At 47.4% G+C, this 16,182-nt stretch overlaps 1 protein-coding gene across 14 annotated transcripts in view; it reads left to right on the plus strand.

Annotated features, from left to right (window-relative positions):
- The window catches only part of BCAS1 (brain enriched myelin associated protein 1), a 79,599-nt gene that overhangs the window by 10,089 nt on the left and 53,328 nt on the right, over window positions 1-16,182 (plus strand). For all 14 annotated transcript variants that reach the window (XM_053926381.2, XM_053926380.2, XM_053926383.2 and 11 more), the window contains 2 exons: window positions 145-223; window positions 11,203-11,774. In XM_053926381.2, the coding sequence (XP_053782356.1) occupies window positions 145-223; window positions 11,203-11,774 (651 nt within the window). The remainder of the gene's footprint in view (window positions 1-144; window positions 224-11,202; window positions 11,775-16,182) is intronic.

Here is a 16,182-nt window from a genome sequence, read left to right on the forward strand (position 1 = left end):
TGAGTCTCTCTGATAGAACGCTGGGGTGTGTCCAGAAACAGAGCCTTTACATTGCGTCTAACTTGGGGCAGGCACCCCTGTGGCCTTGAGTTCTTCTGATTTTCCCTAAAGACTTAAGTGACCCTGGCCTGTGTTCCATTCCAGGAGGCAGCTAGGAGGGACTGTGCTCAAAACGGGGGGCCGGTGATGGTGTCAACCCACACCATTCAACTCTACGATGAAGGTCAGTGTCACTGGGCGCTCCCTTGGGGTCGGGATTGCCAATCCTGTTGATGGAGGAATGAAACAGAAGGATCACAGCCACGGGCTCACCTTGAAAACACCTCAGTGTCCTGGGACAGCCCCAACCAAGTGTCGCCATCGGGGTGCCTTAAGCAAGTGCCTTAAGACATTTATTGTCTCGCAGTGCCGGAGGCCAGAAGTCCAAAATGAAGCGGTGACAGGGTTGGTGGCTTCTGAGGATGATGGTGGGGTGGGGGGCAGAATCTGTTCCCCGCCTCTGTTCAAGCTTCTGGTGGCCTCAGGCTTTCCTTGGCTTCTAGATGGTCTTCTGCATCCCCACACCTTCCTTCCATGTGTCTGTCTCTGAGTCCAAATTGCCCCTTTTAATAAGGACACAGATACACTGGAATGAGGCTCACCCTAATGGACCTCATCTTTCCTTGACCATCTGCTAATGAGGCCCCCGGTACTGGGGCTTGGGCTTCATCTTCCGTGGGGATTCAATTCCACTCTTAACTACTCTCGCCTCTTCTGATACGGGTGCCCGCAGAAGAGGCCGCAGACTCACCGCAGCTAAGAGGAAAGCAGTCGAGGAAATACTCTCAGAGTCAGACAGGCTAGGTTAAAATCCCCGCTCCGCAACTCACACGGAAGCAGGGTCCGGCTCCGTTTGTAGCTGCCAGGGCTGTGACGTGTGCCCGTGACCCTCAGAGTGGCCCTGGGCTAGCAGCATCCCATCTCCTGGAACTATTAGACCTGCGGATGTGGGGGCCCCAGCCAGCACCCCCCCAATCAGAAATGCTGGGGGCAGTTCTCACCTCAGTACCCTACACCTGAGACCCAGCAGGAGGCTCTGGGGGGTGTAGGGATAACTGGAGTCGCTCCCTGTCTAGAAGGATCTGCTCAGCCCTGGGGGGATCCCTCAGCGGATAAGAAGATATTGCCATGAAAGCCCAATGCTAGGAGTTTCAAATGACATTTTCCAATTCAAAGACAATCCAAACAACCTGTGGGCCAAACACCAAGCAGATCTCACAGAGGCCAACCTCTGATATTGTGAAGTTTTTTTATTACCTCACATGTCTCAACCCACTAAGCCACTCCAGCCAGGGCTATTACCTCACATGTCTTAACCAGGTAGATTTTAATCATCATCATCATCATCACACCAGGTAATCACAGCTTGGAGCATTAAACATTTGAATCCTATAGCCCACAGGTGGCAAGGCTCGTGGGCTGAATCTGGTCCTCCACCTTGTTTTATCCAGCCCAGCACCTTGATTCTACCCGGCGGCAGCACTGAGCTCCTTCCCCATAGTTTAGGAGCAGTGACATGTATACAGTCTTAGAATTACATTCGGCCCATTGAAGGCAACCACGAGGCTGCCATGGCCCCCGGTGAAAATGAGTTTGGCGCCCTGCGTGTAGTCAACTGCAGGCGTGGTGGCTGGGTTCTGGGCTCTCTGGGCATCCTGCCCTCCATAAGGTGCTCCCGCAGGTCCCACAGGGAGGGACCACTTGGGTGGCAGGGCACCAGTGGCCCATGGCCCCTTCCCAGCTCTGTTTTCTCCTCTTAAACTGCCCGTGGGGTTGATTCATGAGTTCTTTGTAAAATGAACTCTGAGAGGTACATCAACTCCTGGTGACTTAAAAATTCAAGTCCCTGAGTTTGGGGAGCAGAGGATCAGCCTCTGGAGACGCCCCCAAGGCGGGGCACCCACACCTGGATGCTGAGCCCACTGGGCCCCGAGCCCCTCCGTGCACAGGCCGGCCCCAGGCAAGGCGGGAAGTAGGTCAAACACCCCTGAAATCCCACTTCTCATTTCTACACCTCTCCTTTGCCTTTTCTCTTTACTATTTGTACAGTTGTAAGTGACAGGGGTGGGGGTGAGACTTCATACTCTCAGATACGTCGTGAACGGCAGGGAAAAACATCGCGGCCTGGACTCTGCCCCCATCACCCCGTCCCCAAGTTTCCTTCCTTAGGGACAAGCACTCCATGCTGTGCCTTGTAGCCAAGGGTGTTCCGAGCGTGGGTGTTTTCAAATCCTCTCCTCGACCTCTCGACGTCATGTTTAAAAAGCACGGGGGCAGCTGTGCAGACACTTGGGTGTAGCTTTCTTATCGCGGACCAGCTGTCTAGGAGTGTTCTTGCCTGTGGCTCACTTCATCGAGGGGACAGATGATCGCCGGCTCACCCAGGTCCCCAGGGCCCAGAGGTGAGGCTGTTTCCAGTCTGCAGCCGCAGAAACACTGGTCCCCCGAACAGCATGCCTCTGTGTAGTGGTACTTACAGGGGAACAGTCTGGATGGAGAAGGGACAGCGCAGAGTTTGCGGACTTTTAAATACTGACGGGTATCACTCAAGTACCCTCCCGCTCCCAGCAAAGACACACGTACTGCTTTTCATACCCCTCCCCATGAAGGCACCAAATCTCACCAGGGTGACCGATTTGACAGGTGGGGAGCTGAGTCTCGCTGGGATTTTATTTTGCTGGTATTTTACTATTTCTGAGGTTGGCCATCGTTTTCAATGCTTAAAACCCAGCCGCGGTTCTTTTCCTGTGGACGGCTTGTTCACGTCTAATGCTCCTTGTCCCCTCCCCCCGCCCCCACCATGTTCATATTTGTTTATATAGCTTCCTTTTCAAAATTGCGATATAATTCACGTTCTGAAAAATTCACCCTTGTAAAGTGTACAGTTCATCACTTGTTAGTATATTCACGAAGTAGACAACAATCCCCATGGTCTCATTCCAGAACATTTTTCTCACCTGAAAAAGAAGTCCCTTAAGCAGTCACCTCCGATCCCCCCTCCTCCAGCTCCCAGCAACCTCGAGTCTACTTTCTGTCTCTACAGATTTGCCTACTCTGGACATTTTTGTATCACGACAGAACACATAATCTGTGGCCTTTCGTGTCCGGATTCTTTCACCTGGCAGCGTGTTTTCGAGGTCCGCCCACATCGCAGCCCGCGGCGGAACTTCTTTTTCATGGCTCAGTAATACTCCACTGCGTGTATATGCCACATGCTGTTTAGCTAGTCGTCAGATGACGGGCATTTGGGTGGTTCCTATTCGGGGGCTCTGGTGCACGAGACAGCTTGAACACTTACGTACAAGTTTTGACGTGAATATAGGTTTTTAATCTCTTGGCTCTGTACCTAGGCATGGAAATACTGGATCATAAAGTAAGTCCGTGTTTAACTCTTTTGGGGAATTGCTAGACTGCTTTCCAAAGTAACTGCACTGTTCCGCTTTATCCACCAGCAACCTACGAGAGCTCCCGTTTCTCCACACTGTCACCGACACCCATTGTCATCTGCCCTTTGGGTCGCAGCCTTCCTGGTGGGTGGGGAGTGGTTTCATGTTGTGGTTTCATTGCCCTCCCCGGTGATCGATGATGCTGAGCATTCTTTTACGTGCCCATTGGCCATTTGTCTGTCCACCCTGGAGAATGTGATGTCTTCTCAATCTGGTTGCTTTCCCCATCCTTCTGCCCCGAGCCCCTTGCCTCCTACTACTTTCTGGCCAGCTGTTCTCAGAGCCCCAGAGTTCCAAACTAATAATCATCCTCCTTAATGGGGGTCCATGCGGCATGCATTCAACCTGCCGTCACTCCCAGCTCCAAAGCTTACCCTTGGTGATCTCACAGCTGAGGGCGCTCCTAAAATGATACGCGGCCCTCCCTGTAAAAAGGTGTTTAATATTGTGTATCGGACCAGTGTTCTTGCTGCTTCATATCCCTGCCATCGTTGGGGGTGAGAGAGACAGAGAGAGAGAGAGACACTCATCAAACTTTTGCTGGAAATGTGAATTTCTAGAGCCTTTTTTTTGGAAAGTAATCTGACAATGTCTATCTTTAAAAGCTGTGTAGCTCAGCCGTGTCCTCCCCACAGGCCACATGTGGCCCTGGATGGCTATGCATGCGGCCCAGCACGAAATCGTAAATTTACTTAAAACATTACTTAGTTTTATTACTTGGGTATGTACATTTTCTATATTAGTGATCACAAACTTGGGACCTGCTTGACAATTTTAAAAGATTACCGAAAGGGCTGCTGCATAGTTAGGGTTATTATGAGAGGACTTTTTTGCTTCTCTGTGGTGGCAGATTCAAGAATACTATGCACCGAACATTTTTGTTTTTGTTTTTGTTTTTGTTTTTGCTCATCAGTTTTCGTTAGTGTTTGTGTATTTTACATGTGACCCAAGACAACTCTTCTTCTTCCAGTGTGGCCCAGAGACGCCAAAAGTTTGGACACCCCTGGTATAGCAATTGTACATCTGTGCCTCTATTGCACAGGCATAAAGCACTAATTTAGGACTTTTGAACATCAAAGTTGATCCAGCATTGTTTGTCATGGAAAATTTTTTGTCATGGAAAGGCCCTCTTCCTGATTTATAGTTGTCTTTGCACTGCGTCCTCGCGTGCTGGAAGGGGCGAGCTAGCTCTCAGGGTCTCTTTCCTAAGGGCACTAATCCCTTCCCTGAGGGCTCCACCCTCGTGACCCCAGCACCAGCCAGGGGCCTCCATCCCCTCATACCACCACAGTAGGGGTTAAAATGTGACATGTGGACACAAACATTCAACCCATAGAAATGACACATAAAAGCAATTGAAAACTGTGTCTAACATGATCCAATTTTTATAAAAAACCAACAACAAGGATACAGACAACCTCTGTACATGTATCCAGAATGCCCACTGGTGTTTTTATGACCATGAACTCTTTGATAAGCGACGCTGGGTTGACAATATTAGTTATATGGCAGTGAAGGTGAAGGGCAGAGACCAGGAAAGAAAAGGGTTGAGAGATGAATCATCTTGGGGAGTAAACACATGTTAAATGTGTGTCATCAACATGAGGGGGAAAACTAATCCAAAATCCAGCATCTAATGTGAGTGACAATATTTGCCCGTGTTTGAAAGAAGGCCGGTTTTGTGTTTGAATTGCCTCTGTATGTTCTAGATTTTTGTAGCATGTGAATGACTACAAATGTGTGGGTGAGGAATAGAGTGGGAATGTAGCATGTCACTAGCATTCTTTTGCCCCATGGTGACCGACAATCACCAGTGACCTCAGAGGACGCTGTTGCAAGAACGCAGGCTGAGCAGCTACCTTTTGCGCACATTACATCTGAGCCCAGCATTTTCATCACTGAGTATTTAGACATGTTATATCAAGCTCATAGCTGAGAAGTCTTCCCCCATGCCCCCCCAAACCCATTCCTTTCTTTTTATCCATGTTAGAACGTTTTGGCAAAGAGTTCCTATCTTTTTAATATTGAAATGGAAAGCATGAAATCTGACCATCCAGTGAAATTTTCAGAACTACTCTCTTCCCCCGAGCCATAAGTATCTGCCACATGGATGCTTATTTGCAGATCTTTAAACTGACAAATGCATTAGCACAACACAGAAAGCCTCGTGGTGGTTTGAAGTGTCATTTGACTCTCGCAGTGTGACGGCAAAAGGGTCATTTCTGCAAAACTGTCTGAGGTCTTCATCAGTTTCCCCCAAGGGCCTGCCGTCGCCCTTTGATATTCAAATACAACTCTCTTTTGAAGATCTTAGAGTCTTGTCCTCTACTTCCCCTTCTCCTTGGTGACCTGTTTGACTCTGATCCAACAACAGCCACCGGGTGATGCGACCTGGCCCTTCACATGACTCTACAGACGCCTGAATCTTCTGCCAGATTCAAGATTTCTGTTTGCAGTTAATGCACATTAGCTTCCACTTGATTTGTCCTTCTTCCTGATCCATCAGGATAGTGATGCATAGGACGGTGTCACCGAGGAAGGGAGATCGGAGTGGGGGATGATTTTCATAAGTGGGCATTTCATTTGTGGGTATGGTGAAGCTGACAGTGTCGGCTTCCCTCTTTAAGCTTAGGAACTGGGAGGATTTGGATCATGAATTCTCAGCAGGACTAGAACTGTGTCTCTCCCACCCCTGTTACAACAAGGGTTGCCATTCTTGTCACTGGTACCATCGTGGTCGCAGACAGCTTGTCATCAAGCTCCCAGATGTCATCCTATTCTGTATGCCAATCACTACTGGGGGCGCATCTGAAAATACAACAGACCAAGTCTCTGCCCACCTGGGGCTTCCATTCTAGGGGGCAGGAAATGATTAAACCACAGATTAATGAAAGGACATCAGAGACCAAGGTGTGCCCTGCAGACCCAAAGAGTGGATGGGGTGAGTGGTGTGTTCCTTCAGAGACAGCGCTCAGGGAGGCCTGGCCTGAGGCTGGAATGGTGGCCAGGTAGTCATGGAAAGATGGGGGAAGCATGACCAGGTAGAAAGAGAACTAGGGCAAAGGGCTTCAGGTAGGAACTAGGTTGGTGTGTTGGCAGGTGAGAGGAATAACACAGGATGAGCCATGGTCCTTGGTAGACTTTGGACTTGATTTGACTGCGTTGAAGCTCTATTTGGATAGTTTTGTGCAGATAAATGGCATGGTTCAATTTTTATTTAAAACAAAAAAAATCACTTATATTTTCCAGGTGTGTGAAATCACAGGATTTTCCTCTGTGCATAGATTTTTTTTAATCTAATTCTATTAACCAAACTGTTTCTACTTAATTCATCTTTCCTCTCTCCCTCTCTCCTGTTCTTGCTGCTTCTGTAACATGTTAGGAGCTTGGGCTTTGTGATCAGTCAAACATGGGTTCAAATCCTGACTCCACCACTTAAGAGCTGGAGGACATGAGAAAAGTAACTTGACTTCCCAGAGCCTCAGTTTTCCCATCCGTAAAATGGGAGAAATGGCAGTATCTAACTTGTAGATTTGCCGTAACAACTGAATCAAATGCTTCTGGTCACACATAGCACTTACCATGTTTGGCTCGCGGGCAGCCTCCATGAATACTAGGTACTGTTTTTACAGCTATAACAAGTGAAAATTTTAGCTTTGGCACATGAAAAGAAAAAAAGATAATCCTACCACAGAAGTTCTGAGTATTGTAATACAAACTGTGTGTCTATGTGTTTTTCAATAAATAACTAGAACTCTGATGAAGCAGCTTGCCTTGACTAGGAATATTTGGTACTTAGAAATGATAAGAATTCTTGAAACTTCTCTGGACCAGATTCTTATACTTCTGAGGATCAGTTACCTCATATCATTTCCATTTTTAAAAGTCTTTCCAGAGCACTCAAGTTTGTAGGTTAAACCATTGGAATAATTCCTTGTTTTATGAGTGACACATAGGAATATCAACTAGTAATTCTAGTAATAACATAAATACTACAGTGTATCTAATGCTTACTGAATACCCACCACATACCAGCTGCTGTGTGAAGCACTTTACCGGAAATACGTCATTGAACCCTTACGGTCATCCCTTGAAGAAGGCACTGTTATTTTCTTGCTTGTTTTATAATTAAACCGAGGCACAAAGATATGAAGTCACTTGATGAGGTCACATATTTAATAAATAAGTTAAGAGTTAGACCCAGGCCCTTCCAATCCACAATCTAAGTTCTTTAACAATTACACTGAGCTGCCCCTAGAAATAAGTTCTCAGCCTGAGGTCTAGATAAAATCACTTTCTTTACAAAAAAAAAAACCACACACACAATACAAAATATCTTTCCTGCACTAAAGAGATCAAAATGTTCAACTCTCCTAACTACTCGGGAACCGCCATTTGCATTTACTCGATTCCTTTTATCTTCCTTAAACCCTTACACATTGTTTTTCACGGAAAGTAAAGCTCTCTGGTATGTCATCTGTTTGTCTGCTTTATGAGAAATGCTTTTATTGGAACCAGACTCAGGGTGGGTTTCTCCCAAGCTTCTTCGTAGGAGCTGAAAGCTTGGTTCCGGTCCTCTAGAAAGAACATTTTCTTCTTTCCAGAATAACATAGGAGAGGCGTGTCAACTCTCCCCACATTTGCAAGAGTATAAAACCTGTAATTCCAATGTGTTTTCTGCCTGCTCACTCACACAGGCTGGATGTGTGTGGGTGTGGGTGTGTAAGCTTATGTTTTAGAACATACTTGTTTTTAATGTTTGAGGTCTCAAATGACCGTAATCTCTTTTCCCCAAGTGCATTTTCCCTTCACTTTTACGGAGAAGACAAAGGCTTTGTGGGTGTTTCTTACATCTCTCCGGCTTCTTGGAACTCACTTCCTCCCATTTCATTCTCTTTACCTCTCCTCCTCTCGTACTGAATACCTCTGAGGCAGACTTAAAGAGCCTGGCAGCGTCTCAAGGAGAGGAGTGATTGCTGCTAACTGACTAGTGAAGTAGGTACTGACCTAGTCCCTGAAATCCTCTCCAAGTCGCTGAGTGTGTACATAATTTAAACTGGCACACATGAGGTGGTAAAAAAATATATATTGTTGTCCCTATAATGGTAAGGTCTATCAGCTTCAGGCAAAGCTGGATTCAGGCGCCCAAATGCTGTAATTGAGCACCTGCTCCTAGAACTTTTGGCTCTGCTTTCATCTGTGTTGATTCTCAGGCAAGCATTCCCAAAAGGGATGGCCAAGGCCACCAGCTCTACTTGTTGTTTGCCACCCCAAGCACAAAGAGCAAAACTCTGGTCTAAGCAGTTCAGCAAAAGTCGCAGGATTTCTTCTTATTAGTCTTGCTTAGGCCATGCGCCCACCTGGGAAGTGAGCGTTTTTCAAGGACCCAAGTTTGGGGAGAGGCAGAGCTTCAGTGTCTCAGAATGTCCCATTGAAGAAGTCCTAGGTCTCACGAGTTATCAAAAACCCTTCGCCCATTCTCTGATATCAGCAGCCATGGTCTGCCTCTGTCGTAATCTCAACAGGCGTCAAAGACTTACCTAGACACGGGGATGTAAGAAATGTATCCTTTATCCGAGCACTATATTGGCACTTTGTAAACAAATCTGTATGTGGGAAGATTGTTTTCGGAAATGTTTGCCATGGCGGTAACACGCACACATACCCTGTTCCTTTGGTTTGTGGCCAGAGTGTAAGAAAGAGAGGAAAAAGACCCACTGGTGCTCTCGGCACTTTGCAAAGCCCTTCCCTGTTTTGAATCTTAGTCTCTCCACTTTTGGCGACTGTTTCCGCTTCCCCTGGCACAGACCATCCCCACAATTCATTTCTATTCACTCGGACACTTCGCCCGCTGACTGGGCACCCTGACACGTTCGTCTACCACCTTCTTACTCCCACACTCCCCCTCCCTCCCTCCCTCCCCTCCTCCTGGGGAATAATATTTACCATGATTATGAATCCCTGGGCCACAGAATAAAGGGGGAAAGGACCTAGAAGATGCAGTCAGGCTTCCTGCAGAGTGCTGTCCTTGGGGTTCAAGTTTATGAGGAAGCCCTGGTGCTCCAGGTCTTTCCTTCTCTGCTCCTCAGTGCTGAACGGGGAGATTGCCATTCTGCACCAGAATCCAGCTCTCTTGTGTGCTCTCTCTTTCTCTTTCTCTCTCTCTTTCCCTCTCTCCATCTCTCCGTGTTTGTTTATTCCTGACTCTAGACACTGGAGGTACTAGAGTTTGGCAAAAACAATTGCTAAATGACAGACCCAAAGAAACCTCCGTTCTCCCCTTTCTCCCTGTCTTCCCGCAAACAGGTATTAAGAAGTAGCCGTCCACAAGTGTATAAAGCAGAATGCAATACTGGCAAAGGCATGGGACAAACCTTAAAAACAATAACCTATCTGTCCACTATCTCAGCCTACGATGGAAAAGGCAGTGTGCCGGGTCCTTGGCAAGAGTTTTCTCCGTTGAACGTCGCAACTACCCTGCAAGGGAGCTACTATTATGCCCATTTTTCTTTGAGGAAATTCAAAAAATGTCTAGTGACCTGGCCAAAGTCATGTAATTTTTCAGCAGAAAAATCTCAATCTTTAACTGTGGTTCTAAAATGGGTGGCATGTCTTTTATTTTTCCTGAATATCACTCTTCTCTATAAAAGGGACCCAAAGCAGGAGGCAATGGAATTAGGTCAGTGCAGAGGTCAAAATACAACAGGCGGGGGCTGGAAACAGGGTCCCCCCGCAGAAGGCCCCGTCTCAGACAGCACACCGTCCACCACTGATTCCAGGCGGGCCCGGGGTCTAGTTTGCCTTCTCTGTGTCCATCTGCCCTTCCAGCCTGCACAAGAGAAACTTTCTGAGTCTTTCTTTTTAAAATCTTTTCGTATTCTCAACCGATTTCTAACTGTACCCAGCCTCTGCTATGTACCAGCTTCCTGAGCAGTGAGTGGGACCAGCCCGCCTCTCTGGCTGTGCGTTTGCTCACTCACGAGTAGTGCCAGCAGCCAGCGTTTGGGACACTGACTGCACACTGATTGTATTCCCAGCACTGTTGTGTGTGTCCTAAGAATAGTAACTCTTGTCATCTTCCTAACAAAGTGCCCCGCTTTACCAGACAACTGAGACCCTGAGAAGGTAAGTAGCTTGGATTCCAATAGACCTTCCAACTCAGTGGTTCTCAAATGTGAGTCATTTTTGCCTCCCAGGGGACATTTGGCAATGTCTGGTGACATTTTTGGTTGTCTCGGTTTGGGGCACCCGGTGGGTGAAGGCCAGGGATGCTGCTAAACACCCTACAATGCACAAGATGGGCCCCCTACCAGAGAAGGATCCCACCCAAATGCCAAGAGTCCCAAGGCTGAGTGAGAGACCTTGTTCCAGCGTGGACCCCAAGCTCCCCAGCACTACGGCCTCCCAGTTGAATTCACGACAATTTGCTTGTGACAGGATTCCTGCGAAGATAATTAATATGAATATCACACGTGCAGCACCTGGCGTGTAGTTTCCAATAACTGGCCCTCTTCCTCACTAACCTTCTGTTCCTCTCTCCCATGAAGAGTAGGGTCCGAAGACATGTAGAGAACCACCTTCTGCTCTGCAGGGTGACTGGAGAACAAGAGTCCCAGTGTGCGTGGTGGCCTTTGTGTGGGAAACATTTGTAGTCCATTATCTCTCCGTGAGTTTCCTCGTGTGGCTGAATAACCGCTGTTGATGTCTGTGTTTGCAGTCGATTTGGGGATAAGTGTCCAGGAAGACAGTGTGGCCACTTCTTCCCCCAAGACAGCGGAGAGCAGCGCTGTCGCGGGTGCCAACGGAAAGAATCTTGGGACAGAGGCCAAAGCTGAGGCCCCAGCTGTTAAATCGCGTTTTTTCTTGACACTCTCTCGGCCTGTACCAGGACGTACCGAAGACCAAGCTGCAGATTCATGCACCGCTCCAGGGAAGCTTGATGTCAGCTCCAGTGAAGCCCCGGGGAACAAAGAACCGAGTGACAGAATGGCCCTTCCGCTGGCAGCTGCGCAGGGCCTCAACCCAGATAAAACCCCTGGCCAGACCCCCGCCCAGCACGCAGGCTTCTCTGCCACTTGCGGACCGGCGCCTCTGCCACCTGAGTCAGGGGGAGCAGCCCTCGCCAAGCCTAAGGACGCCGGCTTTTTTGACAAATTCTTCAAACTGGACAAGGGACAGGAAAAGGCACCCACTGACAGTCTGCAGGAAGCCAAGCACCGGGAGCATCAGGCCCAGGGCGACCACACTCCCAGGTTCTCCAGGCTGTCCCATGATGTCCCTGCAGGGAGGGTAAGTGCTGGCAAGGGGCAATCCGTTCTGTCCTCGATGCAAGCCCAGAGGGGCCCTGGAGGCCGGGGCGGGGGGGGGGGGGGGGGGGGGGGGGGACAATGCAGATAAGTTGCTCTACAGTCACATGGTATCATCTGCCGCCTTGTGTTTCTCTGGGCAGAAACATCTGTTTGCAGAACAGCCACAGCTGTGGCATCTGTTTTATGTAACAGACAAGAGGAGGTGAGTTACATGCAGATGAATCCGTCCTTTCATTTATCAAAGGGGAAGCCAGACAGGTTGCCTCTGTGATCAGTGGGGGGGAGGGGGAAAGGCGTTAGCAGGATAAAAACGGTTCCTGGGGGACCGACCCACTGCCCAGCCTCAGCAGCCTGTCTCACCCCCAGTGCGTTAAAGGTTTCCCTCGGAACACATTTCACTTCTTACTCTTAATAGCCTGGATTGATCTTCAGCTATCTTTTGCAGTAAAGGGTGGGTTTAAATAAAGAGTTTCTACAGCTCCGGGCTGACTCTTTTATGTCCTAATGATTTTCCAACAACCTGGAGTAATACCTTTGAAAAACTAAATTTTTGTTTAGGGAGGGATCCAGAATTAGTTTTTTCTTGACACTCTCTCAGCCAGTACAAAGAAAGGCAAGTTCTTTTGATTTGAAAAAAAAGAGCGTTTGCTTTGAACCATGAAAAGATTTGTTTGTGTTCAGGGCCAAGACAGGAGCCCCTTGAGTGAAGAAGGAAATAAAAATTAATACACTGTATTTTAAGGCGCTTGTTTCCTCAGTTAATGGACTTTTCAATAACAGTCTTGTTTTTTTTTGGGGGGGGGGGTTCAAACCTTGGGATAAAATCAAGTGCCTCTAGTTGGGGTTAGAATGAGGAAAAAATCAGATGGACTGAGTTGTTTATTATGTGGTCGTACGCCCTGATTACTGGCGTATTTGTCTTACTAACAGCTAACTGCCCTGCCACACAGCTAATGAAATGCTCGCTGGCTGCCCATCACTGAGCACTGACGGCATGCCAGGCTCTGGTCGAGAGAGTGTGCACATGTTCTTCTCCCTTAAGGAAAACGATCGTCACGTCACTCTGTGGTTTTCATGCATCTAGGGTGGTGTCAAGGATTGTATGGTGTATGTGAGACACCCGCTGAAAATCCTGAACAGTTACAACTGGGAACAGGTCATCGGGCTCCTGTGTTTAGGTTCTTACCATCAGCATGCTTGCTGTTCTCGTCAGCGGTTCTTGTAAAATTGGACTCCAAGAAATCCGGTATTCAAATTTGCCTTCAAAATTTAACAAAAATTGCCCTTCAAATGGCTACTTCCCCAAAGGCACCAACTCAGGAGCCAATTGAATTGCTTTCTGTATATTTCTAAGTAAGTTTTTCAATGCATTCAAGCATCAAATCCTTGCTGAGCCCTGGCTGGTGTGGCTCAGTAGATTGGAGCATCATCCCATATACCAAGAAGTTGCAGGTTCAATTCCCAGTCAGGGCGCACACCTAGGTTGCAGATTCGATTCTCAGTAGGGGCATGTATAGGAAGCAACCAGTCAACATTTCTCTCCCTTCCTCTGTCTCTAAAATCAATAAACATATCCTCGGGTGAGGATTTAAAAAACAGAAGTGTGACACAGCTGAGTGTGACATAGCCACACACAGGTGAAGCCAGGCCACAGTGGGGGACAGGACAGAGTGCCCTTGTCCTCGGTGAGTGTGCAGTCCAGCAGAGAAGAGGAATTTTAAAAACCCACAATTATTATGCAAAGTGCCAAGTGCTCTATTGGTGGGGGGGTGGGGGGGATGTGTTGGAGAGGCTGCCCAGACAGCAGAGAATTAGGCTCGCTGGTCCAGGGAACATTCCATCACGATGTAAACCTGAGGCAGAAAGTTACTTGCCAGAAACTGGTTATCAATATTCATGAACATTTGGGAAACCAGGGACTCCTTTACTCTGAGTGGTAAAACTCTGACTGAGTTCTCATTATGGGCCATGGGCTCCCAAGGCCATTCCAAGGTTGAGACTTGGTGAATCCTCACATTTTGTGTACATGCGTCCGGAGTCAGCCCAGGGTCTGACTTAGGGAAAGATTCAGTTGTTTGTGGGAAGACCCATCTCTGCACAGTTGTCTAGTGACTCATCCAAATCCCCCTCTTAAGTAAATAAATGACGTTAGGATCTAATAACCAAGCCTGGCATGCACATAATTTCACCATAAAGCCCCAACGCACTGAATCCATTCCTGTTTTCAAAAACGTGCAAAGAAGTTTTAGAGTTGTGCTTTATCAGCTCAGCTTTCTCTTTTTGACCAAAGACTCTTAGGGAGAGCACCTCCATTTGAGGGGAATGAGCTTCAAAATGAGAATGGAGTCAGAAGATGGGAGCTTCTGTTGGGAGCAGGGCCGGAATCTAACATAGCCAAGCCCACGGGCGATGTTTCAGAGTTAGAGTAACCTCTGAGAAGACCCCGACACTGTAACTTGTCTCCCTTCGTGAGTGAGTTAGCTCCCTTATGTTCACTAACAAAATTTGCATCTGTCTTTGTTACACTTCCAATGTCCATTCTTTGTTGGTAGTATCGTTGGGATTTGACATACTGAGTGCCCACTCTGCACTCTGCATGGAAAACATAGACACGTTACGAAATAGCCACTCATTGTTTCCTTCAGTCTATGAACGTGTGGATATGCAAATACATATGTCTGCAAAGACCTTCTACACACACACACACAACCCTAGCCTTCTGACTGTTAAGCTTTCTCATCTGATTTCTGGCTGCACAGTTGTGTATATGGAGCAAAAAACAACAAAAAAATCAATTGTTCTCTAAGTGTGATGAGAGAATCCAGCCCTGAGAAAGAAACAAGAATAAAACTCCTCAATCAATGGCCTCCTTGGTGGGAGTAGCCTAAATGGCCATCAGTGTATTGATTCAGAGTCCTAGGAGTAAATTATGCCCCAGGCTCAGCCATGTCAGCTGTCCCCCACCCACCCACCCACCCACCCACCCACACAAGCCTTACCCCTAGCCCCTTACTGGATTGGAATTCCAACCACAAACCCACAGAGCTGTGAATTGGGAAAAAGATGCCACCGTTTCATTCTGCGGGGAGGTGGGGAGGGTGCGGGGGGTGCACACAAATCTTCTGTGTTTTCAGAACGACAGTCTGATTTTTGTGCCATAGAAAACTACATTCAGGGCATAGCATAATTAAAACAAGGCCAGAATTCACGAACAAATGAAGCATTTACTACGTAGGGCAAAGAAAAGATAAATTATATGCCTGAAAGGTTTCACTGAGCTGTGATTCACACAGGCCAACGTGCTGGCAAGGATGAGATTTTAATTTTTCTCTCCTCTCAACAACTGAACCAGAGCTATGAGATACCCATCGAAGATTCGTCACACACACACAAAAGTGAAAATCTGACCTTTACTGGTTAAAAACACATACACACACTCAGTTTCTGTTGTCAGCCCAACTTCCAGAAGTGTCTCTGTGTTGGAGGCAGGAAGAGATGTCTCACGTGTTGCTAAGCACCAACTCGTAAGATTTAAGCAGGAATATGGCTTTTCTTTTCAAAGTTTAATTAAATTCTGCAATTGTTATTTAAGCACCAACCTCGTGCAAGGCGTTTAGAAGATAAATCATCATTCTAGTCCTTCAAAGATCATACAGTTTAGTAAGAGGCATCATTTCTTACAGGAAGATTGTGATAAGCGCGCTGATCCGCAAATTCGTGCCAACTACTGGTATGAAGAAAAGTACTCAGTGATTTTGCTTCCTCCTCTTATTTTCTGTCTTGAACATACTCCTTTCAGGCTTTTGTCCCCAACAAAAAAAAATGTTCTTGTCAAAGTCATTGCCACATTGCCCCTTCCCCACCCCTCACTGCAGTTGCCAAGCTAGCTATGCCTTCGTCCTTACCCTTCTGGACCTGCCAGTTGCATCTGACCCAGCAGGGGGCCCCCTTTCTTCCTGAAACATCCTCCTCACTTGGTTTCCAGGTCCTCCCACCTGCCTGGCTGCTGTTCCCTTATCTCCTTTGTTGGATCTGACCCTCTAAACCAGGGGTGTGCAACCTGCGGCCCGTGGGCTGCATGCATCTCAGGATGGTTATGAATGGGGCCCAACACAAAATCATAAATTTACTTAAAACATTATGAGATATTTTTGTGCGTGATTACATGTTGCAATGTATGTATTTATTTTTACTTGTTTTATTTTTTGGAATGTATTTAATGTGTGGCCCAAGACAACTCTTCTTCTTCCAGTGTGGCCCAGAGATGCCAAAAGGCTAGACACCCCAGCTTGGCGTTCCCCAAGGTCCAGCTCTTAGCCATCTTCTCTAACTGCCCTTACTTCCTTGCTTGGACATCTCCTCAAGGCCCAAGGGTTTAGATCTAAGTA

The sequence above is a fragment of the Desmodus rotundus genome, chromosome 6, assembly GCF_022682495.2.
Source record: "Desmodus rotundus isolate HL8 chromosome 6, HLdesRot8A.1, whole genome shotgun sequence".
NCBI classification, from domain to species: domain Eukaryota; kingdom Metazoa; phylum Chordata; class Mammalia; order Chiroptera; family Phyllostomidae; genus Desmodus; species Desmodus rotundus.